The sequence below is a fragment of the Lontra canadensis genome, unplaced genomic scaffold, assembly GCF_010015895.1.
Source record: "Lontra canadensis isolate GAN:19392208 unplaced genomic scaffold, GSC_riverotter_1.0 scaffold86, whole genome shotgun sequence".
Taxonomy (NCBI): Eukaryota; Metazoa; Chordata; class Mammalia; order Carnivora; family Mustelidae; genus Lontra; species Lontra canadensis.
The window spans coordinates 6,510,282-6,534,591 of record NW_022631080.1 but is presented as its reverse complement, the minus strand read 5'-3'; the positions used below and the strand labels follow the sequence as shown (position 1 = coordinate 6,534,591).

Below are 24,310 nucleotides of genomic sequence, written 5' to 3'. Positions count from 1 at the left end.
AAGGGTGGCAACAACCCCAGGAAAATATGCTTTAACCAAATCAGAAGAGATCCCAAATTGTGAGGGGAGAGAAAGGGGATAAAAAGAGGTTCAGAAAGAAAAAAAAATGAAACAATTAAGAGAAGAAAACGAATAAAGAAAAAATATAAAAAGGAAAAAAAATATATATGTATTAGATAAACTAGTTAAAAAACCTTAAAAAAGGAAAGGGTAAAAGTTAAAAAAATTTAGCAGAAGAAGAGAAAAAAATTGAAAAAGAAAAAAAAATTAAATTAACTGCAAGGCTAAAGAATCATGGGGAGAAAGGCATGAGCTCCGTGCTTTGCTTTCTCCTCCTCTGGAATTCCGCCACTCTCCTTGGTATTGAAACTGCACTCCTTGGTAGGTGAACTTGGTCCTGGCTGGGTTTCCTGTTGATCTTCTGGGGGAGGGGCCTGTTGTAGTGATTCTCAAGTGTCTTTGCCCCAGGCGGAATTGCACCGCCCTTACTAGGGGTCGGGCTGAGTAATCTGCTCGGGTTTGCTTTCGGGAGCTTTTGTTCCCTGAGCGCTTTCCGTAGAGTTCCGGAGGACAGGAGTGAAGATGGCGGCCTCCCAGTCTCCGGCCCGGAGGAGCCAAGAGCCCGGGGCCCCATTCCTCAGTGCGCCCTCAGAGAATAGTGCCCAATTACTCCCGTCACCCTGGCCTCCGGCCACGCTCCGAGCTGACGGAGGCTGCGACCGGTTCAAGGTAACCCCGAGCTGAGAGCTCACTCCTCGGCTCTCTGTAACCGGCTTCCCCATTCTAATACCTGTAAGCTCTGCCACACTCAGACACCCCTGATCCTTCTGTGACCCTGTGGCATCTGAGGCCACGCTGACCCCGCGTGGGCTTCACCCCGGTTTAGCCTCTGGAGGGATGTCCCTCAGCGGAACAGACTTTTAAAAGTCCTGATTTTGTGCTCCGTTGCTCCGCCGCTTGCCGGGAGCCGGCCCCTCCCCACGCGGTCTATCTTCCCGTCGCTTTGGATTCACTTCTCCGCCAGTCCTACCTTTCAGAAAGTGGTTGATTTTCTATTTCTAGAATTGCTATTCTTCTTCTCTTCGATCTCCCGTTGGATTTGTAGGTGTTTGCAATCTTTAGATAAACTATCTAGCTGATCTCCTGCTACCTGAATTAGTCTCAGCCTGCTACTTCTCCGCCATCTTGACTCCTCTCTAACCCTTGAGTTTTGTATGTCTTTACATTTCTTTGCATCATCTTGAATTTCTTTCAACAATGTTTTATAGTTTTCAGAGTACATGTCTTTCACATCTTTGATTAAGTTTATTCCTAGATATTTTATTGTTTTGGTGCTGTTTTATTTTATTTTATTTTTAGAGAGAGAGAGAGCGTGAGGAGGGGCAGAGGGAGATGGAGAGAGAGAATCTTAAGCAGGCTCCAGCCTAGCATGGAGCTCGATGTGGGGCTTGATTTTATGACCCTGAGATCATGACCTGAGCCAAAATCAAGAATTGCATGCTTAACTGATTGAACCACCCAGGTGCCCCTTATTTTATTTTATTTTTTAGATTCTATTTTTAAGTGATCTCTACACCCAATGTGGGGCTCAAACTTAGAACCCCAAGATCAAGAGTCACATGCTCTACTGACTGAGCCAGCCATGCGCTCCCCTGTTTTGGTGCAATTTTCGATTAGATTGTTTTCGTAATTACACTTTCTCCTACTTCATTCGTAGTGTATAGGAACTCAACAGATTCCTACACAGTGATTTTGTATCCTTCAGCTTTACTAAATTCATTCATCAGTTAGTAGTTTTTTTGGTAGAGTCTTAGGCATTTTCTGTATATAGTATCATGTCATCTGCAAATACGTAAGAGTTTTACTTTTTTCTTAGAAGTTTGGATGCCTTTTGTTTCTTTATGTTGTCTAATTGCTGTGGCTAGGACTTCCACTACTATGTTGAATAAAAGTGGTGAGAGTGGACATGCTTGTCTTGTTCCTGACCTTAGATGAAAATTCCTCAGTTTTTCCCCATTGAGTCTGATGCTGGCTGTGGGTTTTTTTAAAACCAGGCCTTTATTATGTTGAGGTATATTCTCTCTAGACCTAGTGCGCAGAGGGTTTTTATTGTGAATGGATGTTGTACTTTTTTGAATGCTTTTCCTGTATCAATTGAATTGACCTATGGGTTTTACCCTTCCTCTTACTGATGTGATGTATCACTTTGATTGTTTTGTGAATATTGAACCACCCTTGCATCCCGGGAATAAATCCCACTTGATCATGGTGCATGATTTTTTAAAAATGTATTGTTGGATTCATTTTGCCAATATTTTATTGAGGATTTTTACATCTATATTCATGAGAGTTATTGACCTGTAGTTCTCTTTTTTTGTGGTGTCTTTACCTGATTTTGGTATGTGGGTACTGTTGGCCTCATAGAATGAGTTTGGAAGTTCTCTTTCCTCTTCTACAAAATTTAGAACCTTAAAACAACAGCTAATTTATTATTTTTAATAATTCTTTTGGTCAAAAGCTCAGACAGGGCACAGCATGATGGCTTACCTTTGATGTCAGCTGGGACAGATTTCATGTGAAGATTTGAGTGGGCTAGAATATCCAAGATGTCTTATTCATATGACTGGCACACTGGCAGATATGGCTGGAAGAAGCTCAGATAGGATGCTGGGGTGGCTGGGCCTCTCTATTTCATTGTAATCTCAGAGCCTCTGCCTCTCTATGTGGTCATTCTATATGGTCACTGTATGTTATCACTCTGGTGGGGCAGCTAGACTTCTTTCATGAAAACTCGGGGTTCCCCAAAGTGTAGAAGTGGAGGCTTCCAGCTCTTCCAGAAGCTTAGACACTGAGCTGACATAGCATCATTTCTGCCACATTTGAATGGTTAAACTAAATCACATTTTGGTCTGAATTCAATGAGGGAGGAACTACTCAAAGGCCTGAATATCACTGGAGCCATCTTTGGACATTATCTACCACAACCACAATATCACTATCAAACTTAAAAACATATACAAATTTCTTAATAACAGCAAATACCCAGTTTGCACGTACAGGTTTCTCACTGTTCATGTCTTAGCTTAAGTTTTGTCCCAAAGAGACAAAAAGCTCTCTCCAGAGAGCAGGAATGAAGTAGAAGAGGAGTGTTAACGAAGGAAGAGAAGGCCAATACAGGAATGTATAAGTAAGTTGGACATTGCTAAGGTAGGAGGTATGTGATCTTGGTAAACTTCTTAGTTGCCTCTTGAAATACATCTTATAATTGTCTGCTTAAGAGACATATCAGGGAAAGAGTTACTCAATAACTCCCATGTCTCATTACTCAGGATAATCCCACATGTTTTAATTGTCCCACACTTGCAGTTTGTACTTGCCTGAGTGTCTGTTGGTGTATGAGTTGTCCCATGATTTAGTGTCAGAGAAGCTTCTGGCAGGAAATGAGATATGCACTGCCAAGGGCCAAGGCAAGTCCCTGTCAGATAATACGAGCATGTATATGCAATGGCTAAAATAAGAAAAGGAGCCTCCTTGAGGTATACAAACAATGTGCCCAAAACATCTTATACATATTTGTTTTATAGTTTGTTAATATGTCTCTTAAGTCTCTTTTAATCTCTAGGTTCCCGCTCCCTCTTTGATCTTTTTCTTTGTAAATTATTTGTTAAAGGAACATGGTCGGTTGTCCTATAGATTTTTCATCATCAAGGTTTTGTTAGTTGGATTCCTATGATGTCATTTAATATGCTGCCCTGCCCTATGTTTCATATAAATCAATAATTTTAAAGGCTTTGGCTAACCTGAGATTTAAATTTGTATAGGAAGTTAGGATAAATGCTTCTATTTTTCACTATTTATTTTATTTATTTATTTATTTTCACTAAGTTCCTATTTTCCAAATAATATTTTGATTCTCTATCATCTTCCAAAGATTTTTTTCATATATCAATATGAAATCTTGGATTTAGACGTATTTGGTATTGGCATTTATAGTTCATTGCAATAATGATTCTGGAATCCTCTTCAAATTGGCTTTCAAGTCTCTTTGATATGACCCATTTGTCAATGATACTTTTTTGCGTTCTGTATGACAAGAAATTCTAACCCCAAATCTGAAATCAGCCATTTCTCCAAGGAGCCCTAGTTCCTTCTGGGGGAAAATGGTATTTAGAGACCCCAGTTGAGGTCCTGTGGGTGTTCATTCCTACTGCATTGTGATTCTTCCAAGGAATTTTCAGGGGATATATCTATATGTAATGATAACATACCTAATGAAATCATGTGATTCTTTAAGTAAATTCTTTAATTCAGAACTATATGACTTTTTCTTAATTTCATTGATCTGTATCTCCTTTCTCCCAAGTTGAAAATCTAAGTTTCTACTGATATCAATAAAATCACTCACAATACACACATACAGCAGTCTTAGAATTAAACAGTTTAATGTTTTAAAATTTGATTTTTTGTAGCTCTTTTTGACTTAAGATATATCTTTTTTTAAACATTGTAATTTTATTTTATTTTAATTTTTTAAAAGATTTTATTTATATATTTGACAGAGAAAGAGAGAGAGAGACAGCAAGAGAGGGAACACAAGCAGGGGGAGTGGGAGAGGGAGAAGCAGGCTTCCCACTGAGCAGGGAACCCCAGGCAGGGCTTGATCCCAGGATGACCAGATCATAACCCTAGCTGACGGCAGATGCTTAATGACAGCCACCCAGGCGCCTCTTAAGATATCTCTTAAAAGGGTTATAGTCAGTTTTTGTGTTTTAAAGACATTCAGAAAATTACTCTCTCTGTCATTAAGCCACCAACTGTCACACAGTTAGATTTATTTATTTAATTTTGGTTTTGTTTTTAAAGATTGCTCTTACAAAAAATTATTTTTGTTTTAAAATTATATAAAATATTCTGTATTCCTAGGTCAAATCCATAAAACAAGACATTTTTAGGCAGAAAAATCAAGATAGAACCCACCATATCTGCTTCCCTCACAGTTTGCTCCCTTTCCTTAGGTAAACTGTAGGATTAATGTGGTTGCAAATGGCAAGATTTTATTCTTTTCTATAGCTGAGTAATATTCCATAATATATATATATTTTTTCTTTATCCATTCACCTATCAATGGACACTTGGGCTGTTTCCATGTCTTGGCTGTTGTAATAATGTTGCAACAAATATAGGGGTGCAGATATCTTTTATAATTTGTGTTTTCATTTTCTTTGGGTAAATACCCAGTAGTGGAACTGGTGGATCATATGGTATTTCCACTTTTAGTTTTTTGAGGGGCCTCCATACTGTTTTCCACAGTGGCCATACCAATTTACATTCCCACCAATAGTGCATGATTGTTCCCTTTTCTCCACATCCTTGTCTTTTTCATTCTGTTGGGTGTAAGGTGGTATCTCATTGCGGTTTTGACTTGCATTTCCCTGATGATTAGAGATGTTGAGCATCTTTTTATATGACTGTTGGCCATCTGTATATCCTCTTTGGAAAAATGTCCATTTAGGTCCTCTGCCCACTTTTTAATTGGATTACTTTTTTTTTTTTTTTTTTGATGTTCAGTTTGGGGCATTAACCCCTTATTGTGTATACTATTTGCAAATACCTTCTCCCATTAAATAAGTTGCCTTTTTGTTTTGTTGATGATTTCCTTCACTGTGCAAAAGCTTTTTATTTTGGTGTGGTTCCAATACCTTGATTTTGCTTTTGTTTCCTTTGCCAGAGGAGACATATCTAGAAAAATGTTTCTATAGCTGATACCAAAGAAATTACTGCTTATGTTTTCTTCTAGGAATTTTATGATAAGTTTATATACTTCTGATTCTTACTGTATATGCTAGGGAGGATATATCTTTGTGTATTTCAATAAACGTTTGTTTCTGCTGTGTTGAGAAATTGGATAAGGGACATATGCCAATATAGAAAGCTGGGTTGTTCATATTCTGAACTGTGCTAGTTCACTGGAATTATAGACAGTATAAATTACCCACCCCTTATTTTTCTGCGAAATAGACTTGACTATGCATAAATATTATAATTATATGTAAATGAGACTCTACTTGCAGTCTGAAGATAATGAGACATGTTTGTTTGTTTTTTTATTAGGACTTTATCTTTAGAGCCATTTTAGGTACACAGCAAAACTGAGGGGGAAGGTACAGAGAATATCCACATGCCCCCTGCGAGCTGGCTGTTATCGCTAAGCTGGCACAATATTGGTATAGACCAGAGAATGACAGGAGTTTAACTAATAGCCCAGACACTCAGATCAGGAGCATGTTAGCCATTTCTGAAACAGCCTACTCTGTTTCTCACTATGTGAAAACCAACAAATTTTGCAGAAACAGAGTGAGAAAGAAAATTCTCCCTTAAGCACAATAAGAACAATGCTATGACCTCACACATAGACAGCTCTTGACATTTTAAAAATTACTTTCATACACACCATCTCATTAGATCCTTTTAAAGCCCTGGAGAATAGCAGGACAAATGGTATTATTCCCTTTTCATGGTTGGGGAATTAGATATTCAGATATGAATCTTTCCCAAAGACCCATGGCAAGTATATTATAGAAGGGGATAAGGATTCAGGTCGCCTGACTCCTAGTTCAGGGTTTCCCCCCAGCATACCTCCCTCGTCGGATTCCAGGGCGGGATTGGGAGAGGGGTCTCTGGGGAGATGGAGATGGAGGCAGCAGGATATGATGCACTCAGAACAGGATCAGAGGAACTGGGTTAGCCCTCCCAGTTCAACACATATGGCCATGTGATCTTTGACATTCATTGGCTCCCTCTGAGCAGCACTGTCCTCATGTGTGAAATGGGAGTAGTAAGAGTTCCTCCATCTTTGGATTTTCGCAAAGATTAAGTTAATGTGTGCTTGGAAGCTGTGGCAGAGCGCGGCGCCCGGCACCAAGTGTGTCCTTAATGAGTAGCTGCCTGTCTTTCCCTCCCTGTAGACCAGAGGCTTAGGGGTGTTTCCCAAGCACCCCTGGGCCTGGCTTTCCCATGAAGGCGGGGTGCCTGGGCCTCTGGCTGTGGAAGCACAGCCTGCTGCAGCCTGTGGAGAGACAGGAGAGTGCCACGGAGAAGAAGCAGCCAGAGGCACACACCCGGGAACCCATTGTGGTCCTGTTTCCTCTCCTGTTCCTCACTGCCTGGACCTTCATATGAAACAACAGTCTATTTTTTTCTTCCTGAGGCAGTGAATACAGTGAGAGTTCAACCACAAACCGTTTCTTCCATTCCAAGAGGAGTTAAAATTCTCCATTTAAAAAAATCTGATGAAAATACAAAAATGAAATAGAAACAGTCATGAAATTTATGTGGGGCTATAACTAGATTTAGTGTGCACCTGGCACAACAAAGACATTGCAGTCTTCCTCCATAGATCACCTACTCTCTGGAGCAGCATTTATACAGGTGCTTCAAAATTCCTTCTGAAGATACAAGACAAGATAAATTGAAAATCAGTATAATTTTTAAAGAAATGAAGAATATCTTATAAACAAATGTCTGACTTCAATTAGCATAATGAGCAAAACCCAAAACCAGATTTGTTGTTTCAAACACCTTGCCACCTATAATTTCCATGACAAGAAATTACACATAAATTTTGGTACCCATTCTGGGTCCTCCCTAATATAGTCATTCAGAACCCATGAATCTTTTTCAAGATTTGGAGCTATTTACATTTCCAGCTGTGACATTTTATGGGGTGAAAGAAATGAGGGTTTTCTTTTCCCCTTACAACAATAAAAAATATTTTAAAAAGAATTCTACTATTTAAAAATTATTTTAGGGATGCCTAGGTAGCTCAGTTTGTTAAGCTGTTGTCTTCAGCTCAGGTCATGATCTCAGGGCCCTGGGACTGAGCCCCAAATTGGGCTCCCTGCTCAGCAGAGAGTCTGCTTTTCCCTCCTGCTCATGTGCTTTCTCTCTCCCAATCCTCTCTCTAAAAGAAATAAGTAAAATCTTTTTAAAAATAATCTTATCTGGGCACCTGGGTGGCTCAGTGGGTTAAAGTCTCTGCTTTCAGCTCAGGTCATGATCCCAGGGTCCTGGGACCGAGTCCCGCATCAGGCTCTCTGCTCAGTGGGGAGCCTGCTTCCCTCTCTCTCTCTCTCTGCCTGCCTCTCTGCCTACTTGTGATCTCTGTCTGTCAAATAAATAAATAAATAACCTTTAAAAAATTATCTTATATGTCTAACTATGAAGTTTCTCATCCCTAATCTCCATCATCATTAATGGTATATGCTATTTTAGGCTGTTGTAGGCTTTCAGTAGACAAACACTTTAAAGATGAATGCTTTAAAAAAGAAGAAGATTTATTTATTTTAGAGAGAGTGCATGAGTAGAGTGAGGGGCCAAGAGGGAGGGAGAGAATCCTTAACCAGACTTCCTGCTGAGTGTGGTACCCAATGCAGGGCTGGATTCCAGAACCCTGGGATCATGACCTGAGCTGAAATCAAGAGTTGGATGCTTTAACTGACTGAGCCACTCAGATACCCTGAATGCTTTGTTTTCTAATGGTTCTGTTTGAGGTCCCCTTCCACCAGACCCTATTCCTCAACTCCCTCTCCACCCCCAAAGTTTAGCACATAGATGTTCACTGAATGTTGTAATTACACATTGCCCCTAGTAGAAAGCTCAGGCTAGTGAGGAAACTGTGTTAGGTTATTTCCAAACATAGACTGTAATCCTAAAAGACATGAGACCTAGTAGTTCAAATCTTTAATATTTGTATGGGGGAAATACTGAAATCATAAAAAGGTCACCTGATGTAATTACTAGCTATGAGACCTGAACAAGTTACTCCTTTGAGTCTTAGTTTCCTCACTTGTAAAACTGGATAATAATAGGGGCACCTGAGTGGCTCAATCAGTTAAGCATTTAACTCTTGGTTTCAGCTCAGGTCATGGTCTTGCGATTGTGAGATTGAGCTCCTCATTGGGCTCTGTGCTCAGTGCAGAGTCTGCTTCATATTCTCTCTCTCTCCCTCCCTCTCTCTCTCTCTCTCAAATCTAAAAAGAGAAAAAACTGGATAATATCATCCTATCTTATGGACTGTCTGGGTATCATAGGAGATAACATATATAACACATCTAACGAAATCACTGGCATATAGTCAGTAGGTAGTAATGATTATAACTAGTTTTTGCATATAGTAACTAAGTCTCTCCCTCATATTGGCTGATGAATCTATCCCATACCATGGTGCAAAGATCACCCCCAATCCCAATGCTATTGACTTTATTTTCAATTTTTGAATTTAGCCAACCAGTGCTTTTCACAAATTAAATTTATTTGCAGACACTACAGGTAGTGATGTTATTTAAATATCTAGCATCAGTGGAGGAAGCTCTTGGAATCCAAACTGGAAAAAGTGGAGTTGGAGAAGGGAGTTAGGTCATCCAAATAGGCATATAGAGGGAGTTGGACTGGATCTGGGATTGCAATCTCTGATGTCCCACAGGGGCATGAAATTAACATAAATCTATGAATCTGGCTAAACTAATGCCTTGGGGGAGTTAAGATGGTAGAGGACTGGGGGACCCTAAGCTTGTGTTGTCCCTCCAACACAGGTAAATAGTTACCAAATCATTCTGAACACCCAAGAAATCAACCAGAGGTCTGAGAGAACAAAAACTGCAAGTCTACAAGTAGAAAAAAACCACCTTTTGGAAGGTAGGAGATGCAGGGAGTTGATGTGGGGGGAGATATAGTTGTGGATACAGTGGCAAGGAGGGAGACTGCTTATGGCAGCTGCTGCAAAGTATTAGAAATAGCAGAGCACAAAATCTGAACTTTTAGAAATCTGTTTACCATGGGGGTTGTGCCTGGCTTAAAGGTGCTCTGGTGGCAAACTGGGAAAGAATCCCAAGTGGTCTCTGGATCCCCTGGGTCACAAGAAGAATGGGTGGCACCTAAGTGCTTCCCTGTTCCCAGGCATGGGGGCATGGAAGCCAGCTGAGAGCAGCAGGTCCTGGTGCCGGCTTTCTGCTCTATTTTGCCATAAACTGTGGACAGCTGCACGGTCATGCCTCTGCTTTCCTGGGATGCACCTGGCAGCAAAAGTGTGGTGAGACCCTCCCTCAGAAAAACAGTGAGATCCACACCTCAAGAGTCCCTAAAATTTGGAGTTTTGAAACTCAGTTGTGCACCTGAGATAAAGAAGCTGGACACAGGCAGAGCAAATGCAAGGTACTGATGGAAACCAAGGATACAAGAGTGATTGATTGCTCTTCTGTGAGGGCTCACTGAAGAGTGGGGAGTGCAAACTTTCAGCTGTGGGGCTAGAGGGGGTGGGGCACCATATTCATCCTGCCCATCAGCGCTGAAAACCTTTGGGGAGCAAAAACCTAGTGGAGGCCTAAGCCATTCACAGCAAGGCTCACCCTCCTGAGCCCTGGAGGCACATTTCCATTGAAACAAGTCAGCCTGAGAACCAGTGTAGCAGGCTTCTCTCCCAGAAGCCCAGTACCAACAACTCCTTCGCACCAAGTTAACTGATCATAGAGCACTACAAAGCTTCAGCTCTAGGGGAAAAATAAGATCTATCTTCCTGCTTACTTTTACTTTTTTTCCAATTCCTTTTAAAATTTTTTATCAATTTTTAAAATATATATAAATATATATTTTTATTTTTGTTTACTTTTATTTTATTTTGGGATCTAGATTCTTTTTTTTAAGATTTTATTTATTTATTTGATAGATCACAAGTAGGCAGAGAGGCAGGCAGAGAGAGAGGGGAGGGGGAAGCAGGCTCCCCGCTGAGCAGAGAGTCTGGTGCGGGGCTCGATCTCAGGACCCTGGGATCATGACCTGAGCTGAAGGCTTTAACCCACTGAGCCACCCAGGTGCCCCTAGATTCTTTTAACAAGCGGAACAAAATATACCCAGGGTCTAGTTTGTTTTGGATTTTTGGGTTTTCTTGTTTTGTTTTTCTTTTTCTTTCTTTTTTTTTTTTCTTTCTGGACAAAATGAAGAGATGAAAAAATTCACCCCAAAAGATAGAATAAGAAGTAGTACTCATGGCCAGGGATTGAATCAACAGAGATATAAATAAGATGTCCAAACTAGAATTTAAAACACCAATTTTAAAGATACTAGCTGGACTTGAAAAAAGCACTGAAGACAGTAGAGAATCCCTTACTGCAGAGATAAAAGTCCTAAAATCTAGTTAGATCAAAATTAAAAATCCTATAACTGAGATGCAATCCCAAGGGGATTCCCTGAAAATGAGAATCGACAAAGTAGAGGAATCAGATATAGAAGCTAAAATTATGGAAAATAATGAAGCTGAAAAGAAGAGGGAAAGAAAAGTAATGCAACATGAAGGTAGACTGTGGGAACTCAGTGACTTATTAAAATATAATAACATTTGTATCATAGGAGTCCCAGAAGACAGACAGAAAAGGGGGCAGAAGTTTTATTTGAACAAATAATAACTGCAAACTTCCCTAATCTGGGAAAGGACACAGTCATCAAAATCTAAGAAGCACAAAGAACTCCCAGTAAAGTCAACACAAGCTGACCATCACCTAAGCACATCATAGTCAAATTTATAAAATACACAGATATGGGAAGAATCCTGAAAGTGGCAAGGGGAAAAAAAGTCCTTTACCTACAAGGGAAGACAGATCAGGTTTGCAGCAGATTTGTCCACCAAAACTTGGCAGTCCAGAAAGGAATGACAGGAAATATTCAATGTGCTAAGTGGGAAAAATATGTAGCCAAGACTATTCTATTCAACAAGCCTGTCATTCAGAATAGAAGGAGAGATAAAGAGTTTCCCAGATGAACAAAAACTAAAGGAGTTTGTGACCACGAAATCAGCCCTACAAGAAATGTTAAAATGGGATTCTTTGAGGGGAGGGGAAAAAAAGTCCAAAAGCAAGAAAGACTAGAAAGGACCAGAGAACATCAACAGAAACACCAACTCTACAGGTAACACAATGGCACTAAATTCATTTCTTTCAATAATTGTTCTGAATGTAAATGGACTAAATGCTTCAATCAAAAGACATAAGATATCAGAATGGATTTAAAAAAAAAAAAGATCCGGGGCGCCTGGGTGGCTCAGATGGTTGGGCATCTGCCTTCGGCTTGGGTCATAATCCCAGGTTCCTGGGATCGAGCCCCACATCGGGCTCCCTGCTCAGTGGAGAGTCTGCTTTCTCCTCTGCCTCTCTCCCCTTCTCGTGTTCTCTTTCTCTCTCAAATGAATAAATAAAAAATCTTAAAGAAAAACAAGATCCATCTATATGTGGCCTACAAGAGACCCATTTTAGACCTAATGACATCTGCAGACTGAAAGAGAGAGGATGGCAAACCATCTATCATGCTAATAGATGTCAGAAGAAAGCCAGAGAAACCACGCATATTCAGACAAACTAGATTTTAAAACAAAGACTGCAACAAGACAGGAAGAAGCACACTATATCATACTTAAGAGGTCTACCCATCAAGAAGATTGAACAATTGTGAATATTTATGCCCCCAACTTGGAAGCACACAAATATCAATTAATAATAAATAAATTAATAATAAACATAAAGAAACTCATTGATAAGAACATAATAATAGTAGGGGACTTTAACCCCACACTTAGAGCAATGGACAGATCATCTAAGCAGAAAATCAACAAAGGAACAATAGCTTTGAATGACATACTGACTGGATGGACTTAACAAATATATTCAGAGCATTTCATCCTAAAGCAGCAGAATTCACATTTTTTTTTGAGTGTACATGGAATATTCTCCAGAATAGAACACATACTGGGTCACAAATCATCCCTGAGTACAAAAAGATTGAGATCATATCATGCATATTTCAGACCACACACTATGAAACTTGAAGTCGACCATAAGAAAATATTTGGAAAGACCACAAATACATGGAGGTTAAAGAACATCCCACTAAAGAATAAATGGGTTAACTGGAAAATGAAAGAAGAAATTTTTAAAAATACATGGAATGAAATGAAAATGAAAACACAACAGTATAAAACCTTTGGATACAGCAAAAGCAGTCCTAAGAGGGAAGTATGTTGCAATACAGGCCTACCTCAAGAAGCAAGAAACGTCTCAAATACACAACCTAACCTTACACCTAAATGGAAAATGAACAGCAGATAAAGCCTAAAACTAGCAAGAGAAGTGAAATAATAAAGATTAGAGCAGAAATCGATGATCTAGAAATAAAAAAAAAAAAGTAGAACAGATCAGTGAAACTAGGAGTTGGTTCTTTGAATTAGCAAGGTTGATAAACCCCTAGCCAGACTTATCAAAAAGAAAAGAGAAAGGACCCAAATTAATAAAATCATGAATGAAAGAGGAGAGACCACAACCAACACTGAAGATATGCAATTATAAGTAATTATTATGAACTATTATATGCCAACAAATTGAGCAATCTGGAAGAAATGGATGCATTCCTAGAAATATATAAACTACCAAAACTGAAACATGAAGAAATAAAAAATTTGAACAGACCCATAACCAGCAAAGGATTAGAATAAGTAATCAAAAATCTCCCAACAAACAAGAGTTCAGGACCCGATGGCTTTCAAGAGGAATTCTACCAAACATTTAAAGAAGAATTAATACCTATTCTTCTGAAACTGTTCAAAAAAGTTGAAATGGAAGGAAAACTTCCAAAGTCATTCTATGAGGCCAGCATTACCTTGATCCCAAAACCAGACGAATACCCTACTGAAAAGGGGAATTACAGACTGGCATCCCTGATGAATGTGTATGTAAAAATTCTCGCTAAGATACTGGCTAATAGGATCCAACAGTACATTAAAGGGATTATTCACCACGACCAAGTGAGATTTATTCCTGGGATGCAAGGGTGATTCAACATCTGCAAATCGATCAACATGATACACCACATCAATAAAAGAAAGAATAAGAACCATATGATCCTCTCAATAAATGTAGAAAAAGCATTTGATAAAATATGACATCCCTTCTTGATAAAAACCCTTGAGCAAGTAGGGATAGAAGGAATATACCATGCCCCAGATCATGATCCCAAGGTCCTGAGATCAAGCCCCACATCAGGTTCACACTCAGCATGGCGTCTGCTTAAAATTCTCTTCAACCTCTGCCCCTCCTGCCCCGCTTGCTCTTTCTCTGTCAAACAAACAAAAAATAACAAAAGCATATACAATTGCACAAAAAACAGTAAAATACCTATGAATAAACTTAACCAAGGAGTGAAAGACCTGTAGTCTGAAAATTAAAACACTGATGTAAAAAACTGAAGATGATACAAATGAAAGGGTATTCCATGCTCATGGGTTGGAAGAACAAATATTATTAAAGTGTCTGTACTACCCAAAGCGATCTATAGATTTGATGCAATCCCTATCAAAATATCTATAGCATTTTTCACAGAACTGGAACAAATAATCCTAAAATTTGTGTGAAACCACGAAAGACCCTGAAGAGCCAAACCAATCTTGAAAAAGAAGAACAAAACTAGAGTCATCACAATCCCAGATTTCAAGATATCCCACAAAACTGTAGTAATTAAAACAGTATGGTACTGGCACAAAAATAGACACATAGAACAATAGAATAGAATAGAGATCCCAGAAAGAAACCCATGATTATGTGGGCTAATAGTCTATGACAAAGGAGGCAAGACTATGCAATGGGAAAAATACAGTTTCTCCAACAAACGGTGTGGGGAAAACTGGACAGCTACAGGCAAAAGAATGAAATGGGGCCACTTTCTTACACCATACACAAAAATCAACTCAAAATAAATTAGAGACTTGAACATAAGACCTGAAGCCCTAAAACTCCTAGAAAACATAGAGAGTAAGCTCCTCCTTGACTTTAGACTTGGTGATGAATTTTTGGATTTGATACCAAAGGCAAAGGCAGCAAAAGAAAAAATAGGCAAGTGGGACTACTTCAAACTACAAAGCTTCTGTACAGCAAAGGAGACCATCAACAAAATGAAAAGACAACCTACTAAATGGAAGAATATATTTACAAATCACATTTCACAAGGGACTAATATCCAAGATATATAAAGAATTCATATAACTAAAAAACAAAAATACAGTCCTATTTAAAAATGGGCAGAGGATCTGGGGTGCCTGGCTGGCTCAGTCAGTGGAGCACGTGACTCTTGATCTTGGGGCTTTGAGTTCAAGCCCCATGTTGGGTGTGGAGGCTACTTAAAATTTTTAAAATGAAATAAAATCTTAAATAAATAAAAATAAAATCAGCTGCTTTAAAAAAAAATAGCTAGAGGATCTGAACAGACATTTTTCCGAAGAAGAAATCCAGATGGCCAACAGACATGTGAGAAGACGGTTGGCATCACCCATCATCAGGGAAATGCAAATCGAAACCACAGTGAGATGTCACCTCACACCTGTCAGAATGACTGTGATCAAAAAAAAAAAAAAAAACAAAAAACAAAAAACAAAACAAGTAAAACAAGTTTTGGAGAGGATGTGGAGAAAAGGGAACCTTTGTGCACTTTTGGTGAGAATGTAAACTAATGCAAATTTCTTAAAAAAAAAAAAACAACAAGAAAAACAGAACTACCATATGATCCTGCAATCCCACTTCTGGGTATTTATCCAAAGAGAGGGAAGACAATAAGTGGTAAAGATATTTACATTCAGGGGCGCCTGGGTGGCTCAGTGGGTTGGGCCTCTGCCTTTGGCTCAGGTCGTGATTTCAGAGTCCTGGGATTGAGCCCCTCATTGGGCTCCCTGCTCAATGGGAGGCCTGCTTCCCGCACCCCCCCACCTGCCTCTCTGCCTACTTGTTCTCTCTCTCTCTCTCTCTTTCAAATAAGTAAATAAAATCTTAAAAATATATTTACATTCACATATTCTTTGTAGCATTATTTACAGTAGCAAGGATATGGAAGAAACCCAAGTGTCCATTGCTGGATGAATAGATAAAGAAAATGTTATTTTACATACACACACAACAGAATATTACTCAGTCATAGAAAGAAGGAAACTTTGCCATTTGTGACAATATGAATGGACCTTGAGGGCATTAGGCTAGCGAAATAAGTCAGAAAAAGACAAATACCGTATGGTGTCACTTACACGTGGAATCTTAAGCAAAAATACCTCAAGCTCATAGATACAGAGAACAGAGTGGTGATTGCCAGAGCAGAGGTGGGGATCAGGGGATGGGCAAAATGGGTGAAGGGGTTCAAAATGTACAAACTTCCAGTTTTAAAATAAATCAGTCATGGATATAATGAATAGCATGGTGAATGTAGTTAATAAGACAGTATTGTAAGATGTTTATGTTTCAAGGAGAATGGAAATATCAACAGAACAACAGGGAAATGCTGACACCATATCTGTTAATGATCCTGATGACGAGGAGATAGAAAGTCTATTCTAAGGAGTGCTCTAAGTAGAGTTTTAAAAGGGCAAGTACACAAAAATATCTCTAACTGTAGCCACAAGAAATGTGATGGCAGCAAGGTAGGGAGGGGGCTTGATGTGTTCCCACATAGTCATTAAACACTTACCAATATTTTTGCCACATTATGTATACAATAATTGTCTAAGACATTTAAAAACAAGTTCTTAAAAATGGCATATTTATGTATTTTTATATTTTATTTATTTTTATATTATGAACATATAATATGTTATTTGCTTTAGGGGTACAGGTCTGTGAACCATCAGGCTTACACACTTCACAGCACTCACCACAGCACAAACCCTCCCCAATGTCCATTACCTAGCCACCCCATCCCTCCTACCCCAAAATCTCCTGACTGGCCTCCCAGCTTCAACTCTCCCCCATCCCTACACTCCTCAAAGCAGCAAGACTCACTGGCTTAACATTTAGGGGGATTTATTCTACTTCATATTCAGTATCACAAATTTGAACTTTGATTTTATATTTTGATATATAAAAACTTTGATTTTATATTTATATATATTTATATATATAAATTGATATATAAATTGATTTATATATATAAATATATATATAAATGATTTATATTTATATATAAAAAACTTTGATTTTATATTTTTCAGCCCTTCTATTGAGGTAAACATTTTTAGGGTACCATGTTGCTTTAATGCAAGACGATACAGTTGAAGTAAAACTGTAATGTGGATGTTTTGTAAGGCCAGCATGCAGGTCCAGTCTGGTGACCACAGTAAGTCACCCCTCACCCCTGTCTATGGGAAAGCCAGTCCTCTGCTAATTACACCACTGTTGCCAATGGTGAACTTGTCGAACTGGTACTTTTCCTTTCTGGCTTCCAAGTCTTCCATCTTACTACCAGAATTAAACGTTAATATTTCAAATAAAGCAAAGATACACTTTCTTTCAATCCTGCCCAGTCTCATCCCCTTCACTTCTGATCTATCTCAATCATGATAGTAAAGCCGTGTTTTTCTACTTTTACCATGCACCGGATCACACACTCACCAGAGCCCCACCACACCCCCATCTACCCACATTGTTTGTAAGGGGAAGATTACTTTTGTGTTTTCCAGGGTCCCGTGGAATACCTTCTCCCTCCATCCATGGAGATCCTGAGCTACGTGTGGCCTAGATACCTGCTTTAAAACTTAAAAGGTGAGACATTTGCACACACGAATCAGAGACCTTTATTTCTTTAAGAACCAAATAATTTATTTAAACCAAATTAACTTTATTCGTGGAAAAACTGGGAGAAAAGAACTTGAACCTTTTGCAAAGGCAATACTGCAATACGCATGCTCGGCATGGTGATCAGGGAAAGTCACCATGCGCCTGGGGCTACGGGGAAACAGTCCCAACTCAGTTCTTTTTGTCGCTGTCGCCCAGGGTGAGCTTGTCAAACAGGTACTCTGCCAGGCCGGCTTCGGGGGCCCCCATCTTGCGCAGGCTGGTCACATAGCCCCCCAGCTCTTTGATGGCCTCGACTTGCTCGTGCAGGTAGTGGCTCTCCAGGAAGTCGCAGAGCTGGGCGTCGTTCTTGTCGGTGGCCAGCTGGTGCAGGTCGAGCAGGCTCTGGTTCACGCTCTTCTCCAGGTGCAGGGCGCACTCCATGGCCTTCAGGCCGCCCTCCCAGTCGTCGCGGTCCGGCCTCTTGATGTCGCGGAGGCGGATGTGGCCCCCGCGCTGGTTCTGCAGCTCCATCAGCTTCTCGGCACGCTGGGTCTCCTCGCGGGACTGGCGCAGGAAGAAGCGGGCGAAGTTCTTCAAGGCCACGTCGTCGCGGTCGAAGTAGAAGGCCATGGACAGGTACACGTAGGAGGCGTGGAGCTCCAGGTTGATCTGGCTGTTGATGGCGGCCTCGCAGTCGGGGTGGTAGTTCTGGCGCACTTGGGAGAGCTGCGGGGTGGCCATGGCTGGCGGCCCGGGCACCAGCACCAAGGCGAAGGCGGCGCGGAAGCGAGAGCTGCAGGGCTGAAGGCAGTCGCGGCAGCAGGTCCTCAGTGCCTTTTCAGGGAGGGCGACGAGGGAGGCCGGTGATGATGGCGGGAACCTCCGGGAACTGTCGGAGTGGAAGAGGAGGGCACCCTCAGATGACGGTAGGGTCTGGCTGCCGCTCTGCGTTGAGATAGGGAATGGGGTCCGTTAAGGGGGGGTAGAGGAGGGAGGATTAGTTACATTCCCCGGGGGAGGAAGTATGGGGTGGGGGGAGGGGAGAAGATGGAAAGGGGGCCCGGCGTGAGCTCTGTGTTCCAGGTTCCATCGTCAGCGCCTGGGTGAGGCAGGGCGACTCTGTTTTGAGCATATGACATCTATTAAATTTTTAATTTTGCCACAATATTTCTATTTTCCAAGGATTTGCTCCTGCTTTCAAATTACTCCCTTTTATAGAACCCTGTTCTCATTTTAAACCTCCTTGTCCTCCTTAAAAATTTTGAAAACATTTGGACTTTTTGATAGAGTTGCTTCTCCTCTAATTTATATACAAATTAACACATATATAATTGTATGGTTTATCATGATTTTCACTTTCCTGGAGTACTTAAAACTTTGCATATACATATTTAGTAATAAAAGGCTTGTTTGATTAGCTTAGGTAATTAACATAGTTCTAAGGTACAGGTGTGATATCTGTTTGACTAACAGGCTTCTTATCTGAATGGGGGGCAGTGTGTGTCAATAAAGGTGCATTTTATCTTTGGGATACATGGTTTGGGGCTTGCAAGTAGGATAGGGACCATTGCAAATGCCAAAATCTTGCCATTTTTCTTTTTTTTTTAAGTTCTTTTTTAAAAAAAATTTTTTAAAGATTTTATTCATTCATTTGGCAGAGCGAGACACAGAGAGAGAACCCAAGCGGGGGTAGTGGGAGAAGGAGAAGTAGGTTTCCCACTGAGCAGGGAGCCCAATGTGGAGCTCCATCCCAGGACCCCGGGGGTCATGACCTGAGCCAAAAGCAGACGCCTAATGATTGAGCCACCCAGGTGCCCCTCAAGTTTTTATTTAAATTCCAGTTAACAGGTGGTTTAATATTAGTTTCAGGTGTAGAATTAGCGATTCATCACTTACATATAACATCAGGTGCTCATCACAAGTGCTCTCCTTAATGCCCATCACCCATTTAATCCATCCACCTGCCCATCTCACCACCAGTAACCCTCAGTTTGTTCTCTATATTTAAGAGTCTCTTTTATGGTTTGCCCTCTTTTGTTTTTCTGCCTATGTTCATCTGTTTTGTTTCTTAAACTCCACATATGAATGAAGTTGTTACGGTGTTTGTCTTTCTCTGGCTTCATTTAGCATTATACTCTCTAGCTCCATCCATGTTGTTGCAAATGGCAAGATCTCATTATTTTTATGGTGAAGTAATATTCCATTGTACATATATACCACATCTTTATCCATTTACTACTCGATGGACTTTTGGACTCTTCCCATAATTTGGCTGTTGTTGATAATGCTGCTGTAACATTGGGTTGCATGTATCCCTTCAAATCAGTATTTTTGTATCCTTTGGGTAAATACCCAGTTGTGTAATTGCTGGACTGTAGGGTAGTTCTATTTCTAACTTTTTGCAGAAACTCCACTCTTTTCCACAGTGGCTGCACCAGTTTGCATTTCCAGCAACAGCTGAAAAGGGTTCCTTTATCTCCGCATCCTCACCTCACAATACTTGTTTCTTGTGTTGTTGATTTTAGCCGGTCTGACACGTGTGAAATGATATCGCATTGTTGTTTTCATTTGTATTTTGCTGATAGTAAGTGATGTTGAGCCTCTTTCCACGTGCGTCTTGGCCATCTGATGTCTTCTTGGGAGAAATGTCTATTCTTCTGCCCATTTTTAAATTGGCTTCTTGGGGCACCTGGGTGGCTCAGTGGGTTAAGCCGATGCCTTCGGCTCAGATCACGATCTCGGGGTCCTGGGATCAAGCCCCATATCGGGCTGTCTGCTCGGCGGGGAGCCTGCTTCCCCCTCTCTCTCTGCCTGCCTATCTGCCTACTTGTGATCTCTCTCTCTGTCAAATAAAGAAATAAAATCTTTAAAAAAAATAATAAATTGGGGTGCTGGGTGGCTCAGTGTGTTAAGCCATTGCCTTCAGCTCAGGTCATGATCTCAGGGTCCTGGGATCGAGTCCCGCATCGGGCTCTCTGCTCGGCAGGGAGCCTGCTTCCCTCTCTCTCTCTCTCTGCCTGCCTCTCTGTCTACTTGTGATCTCTCTCTGTCAAATAAATAAAATCTTTAAAAAAATAATAATAAATTGGCTTCTTTTTTGGGTGCTGAGTGATATCAGTTCTTTATAGATTTTGGATACTCACCGTTCATTGGATATGTCATTTGCAAATACCTTCTCCCACTGAGCAGTGTTGCCTTTTAGTTTTGTTGTTTGTTCCTTTCACTGTGCAGGAGCTTTTTATTTTGGTCAAGTTGAATAGTTTTTTTTTTTGCTTTTGTTTCCCTTGTCTCAGGAGACTATCTAGAAAAGTGTTGCTACAGCTTATGTCCAAGAGATTATTGCCTGTCTTGTCTTCAAGGATTTTTAAGGTTTCAGATTTCACGTTTTTGTCTTTCACCCATTTTGAATTTTCGTGTGTAATGTAAGAAAGCGGTCCAGTTTCATTCTTTTGCATGTTGCTATCCAGTTTTCTCAACACCATTTGTTGAAGAGATAGTATTTTTCCCATTACATACTCTTGTGCCTTTTGTTGAAGATTAATTGATTATATAATTGTGGGTTTATTTCTGGGTTTTCTATCCTGTTCCATTGATCTATGTGTCTGTTTTTGTGCCAGGACCATTCTGTTTTGATACTACAGCTTTGTAATATAACTTTCAGTCTGGAATTGTGATACCTCCAGTTTCATTGTTCATTTTTAAAATTGTTTTGGCTATTCAGGGTCTTTTGTGGTCCATACAAATTGTAGAATTTTTTTGTTCTAGCTCTGTGAAAAATGCTTAGTATTTTGATAGGGATGGCATTAAATCTGTTGAAAGACATTTTAACAATATTTGTTCTTCCAAACCATGAGCATGGAATGTCTTTCCATTTCTTTATGTCTTCTTCAATTTCTTTTGTCAATGTTTTATAGTTTTCAGAGTACAGATCTTTGACCTCCTTGGTTAAGTTGATTTCTATGTATTTTATTTTTGGTGCATTGCAAATGGGATTGTTTTCTTAATTTCTCTTTCTGCTGCTTCATTATTAGTATGCAACAGATTTCTGTATGTTGATTTTGTATCCTGTGACTTTACAGAATTCGTGTATCAGTTCTAATAGTTTTTTGGTGGAGTTTTTAGGGTTTTTTTATATACAGTATCATGTCATCTGGAAATAGTGATAGTTTTGCTTCTTCCTTACTAGTTTGGATGCCTTTTAAGTCTTTTTGTTGTCTGATTGTTGTGGCTATGTGGCTATGACTTCTAGTACTATGTTGAATAAAAGTGGTGAGAGTGGACATCCTTGTCTTGTGCCTGACCTTGGGGGAGGTGCTCAGTGTTCCCCCATTGAGTGTGATGTTTGCTGTGGGTTTCTCACACAAGAATTTTATTATGTTGAGATATGTTCCCTTTAAATCTACTTTGTTGAAGGTTTTTATCATGAATGGATGTTGTTCTTTGTCAAATGCTTTTTCTGCATCTATTGAAATGATCTTTTTTTCCTTTTATTGATGGAATGTATCATGTTGATTGATTTGTAATTATTGAACCATGCTTGTATCCGAAGAATGAATCCCACTTGATTGTGGTGAATGAATTTTTTTTAATATATTGCTGGATTCAGTTTGCTAATATTTTGCTGAGGATTTTTGCATCTATGTTCATCAGTGATAGTGGCCTGTTTTTACCCTTTTTTGTGTGGTATCTTTATCTGGTTTTGATATCAGGGTAATGCTGACTTCACAGAATGAATTGGGAAATTTGCCTTTCTCTTCTATTTTTAGGGATAGTTTGAGAAGAATACATATTAATTCTTCTTTAAATGTTTAGTAGAATTAACCCGAGAAGCTGTCTAGTCCTGGACTTTTGTTTTTTGAGTTTTTTGATTACTTATTCAATTTCCTTGCTAGGTTATGTGTTTCTAGAGATTTACATATTTCTTCTAGGTTGTCCAATTTGTTGGCATACCATTTTTTATAATATTCTCTTGATTGTATATTGGGGATGTTTGTTTTTATTTCTCATTTGTGATTTTGTTTAAGTCCTCTCTCTCTCTCTCTCTCTCATATATATTCTCTTGATTGTATATTGGGGATGTTTGTTTTTATTTCTCATTTGTGATTTTGTTTAAGTCCTCTCTCTCTCTCTCTCTCTCTTTTTTTTTGAGGAGTCTAGCTAGAACTTTATCAGTGAACAAGCTCCTGATTTAAGCAATCTAGTTTATTATTTTTTTGGTTTCTATATCATTTTTTTTTCTGTTGTAACCTTTATTTCTTTCCTTCTACTGGTTTGGGTTTTGTTTGGTTTTCTTTTTCTAGCTCCATTAGGTGTAAGTTTAAGTTGTTCATTTGAGATTTTTCTTATTTCTTGAGTTAGGCCTGTCTTGCTATAAACTTCCTTCTTAGAGCCACTGTTGCTGTGTCCCAAAGATTTTGGATCATTGTATTTTTATTTTCATTTGTTTCTATGTACTTTTTGATTTCTTTGATTTCTTGCTTGACCCCTTCATCATCTAGCAGCATATTATTTAATTTCCATGTGTCTGTACTCTTTCCAGAGTTTTTGTGGTTGATTTCTAGTTTTATAGCATCATGGTCAGAAAGAATGCATGGTAAAACTTTGTTCTCTTTGAATTTGTTGAGACTTATTTTATGGCCTACTGTGTGCTCTGTTCTAGAGAATGTTCCATGTGCACTTGAAGAGAATGTGTATTCTGCTGTTTTAGGATGGAATGTTCTAAATATATCTGTTAACTCTATCTGGTCCAGGGTATTATTCCAAACCACTCTTTTCTTGTTGATTTTCTGTTTGGGTGATTTGTCCATTGATATAAGTGGAGTGTTAAAGTCCCCTACTATTATTATATCATTATTGGTTAATTCCTTTATGTTTGGTACTAAGTGTTTTGTGTATTTGGGTGCTCCCATGTTGGGTGTATAAATATTTACAATTATGTTATATCTTCTTGTTGGATTGTCCCCTTTATTATTTATATAGTGTCCTTTATCCCTTGTTATGGTTTTTGTTTTAAAGTCTATTTTGTGTGATAGATGTATTGCTACCCCAGCTTTCTTTTGACTTCCATTTGCATGATAAATGTTTTGCCATCCCCTCACTTTTCATCTGCAAGTGTCTTTAGGTCTGAAATGAGTCTCTTGTAGGCAGCATTGAGATGGGTCCTGTTTTTTTATCCATTCTATCATGCTATGTCTTTTGATTGAGCGTTTAGCCCATTTACATTCAAAGTAATTATTGATATGTATTTATTGCCCTTTTGTTACTTGTTTTGTCATTGTTTCTGTAGATTTTCTCTGATCTTTCTCTTGCTCTCTTTCATGGTTTGCAGGTTTTCTTTAGTGATATACTTGAATTCCTTTCTCTTTATTCTTATCTATTACTGGTTTTTGATTTGTGGTTAACCATTAGAGTTGTATATAACATCTTCTGCCTATAATGTCTACAGTAAGTTGATAGTCATTTAAGTTTGAACCCATTCTTTAGTTTTATTCCTCCCATGTTTTAGGTATAGAGTGCCATACTTTACATCCTTTTATTTTGGGCATCCCTTGCCTGATTCTTACAGAGACACATATTTTTCCTACTCTCATTTATGGGGTTTCCTTTCCTCTCAAAAAATCACCGTTAATATTTCTCGTAGGGGTGGTTTAGTGGTCATGAATTCCTTTAGTTTCTGTTTGTCTAGG

The 24,310-nt window shown here is 39.3% G+C and overlaps 1 protein-coding gene across 1 annotated transcript; it reads right to left on the bottom strand.

The window, feature by feature from the left end:
• Window positions 1-17,758: 17,758 nt before the first annotated feature.
• On the bottom strand, window positions 17,759-18,399 carry LOC116882632 (ferritin heavy chain-like). The gene has a single exon (XM_032883161.1). The coding sequence runs from the start codon at window positions 18,363-18,365 to the stop codon at window positions 17,814-17,816; it is 552 nt and encodes a 183-aa protein (XP_032739052.1). The 5' UTR covers window positions 18,366-18,399; the 3' UTR covers window positions 17,759-17,813.
• Between the last annotated feature and the right edge of the window lie 5,911 nt (window positions 18,400-24,310).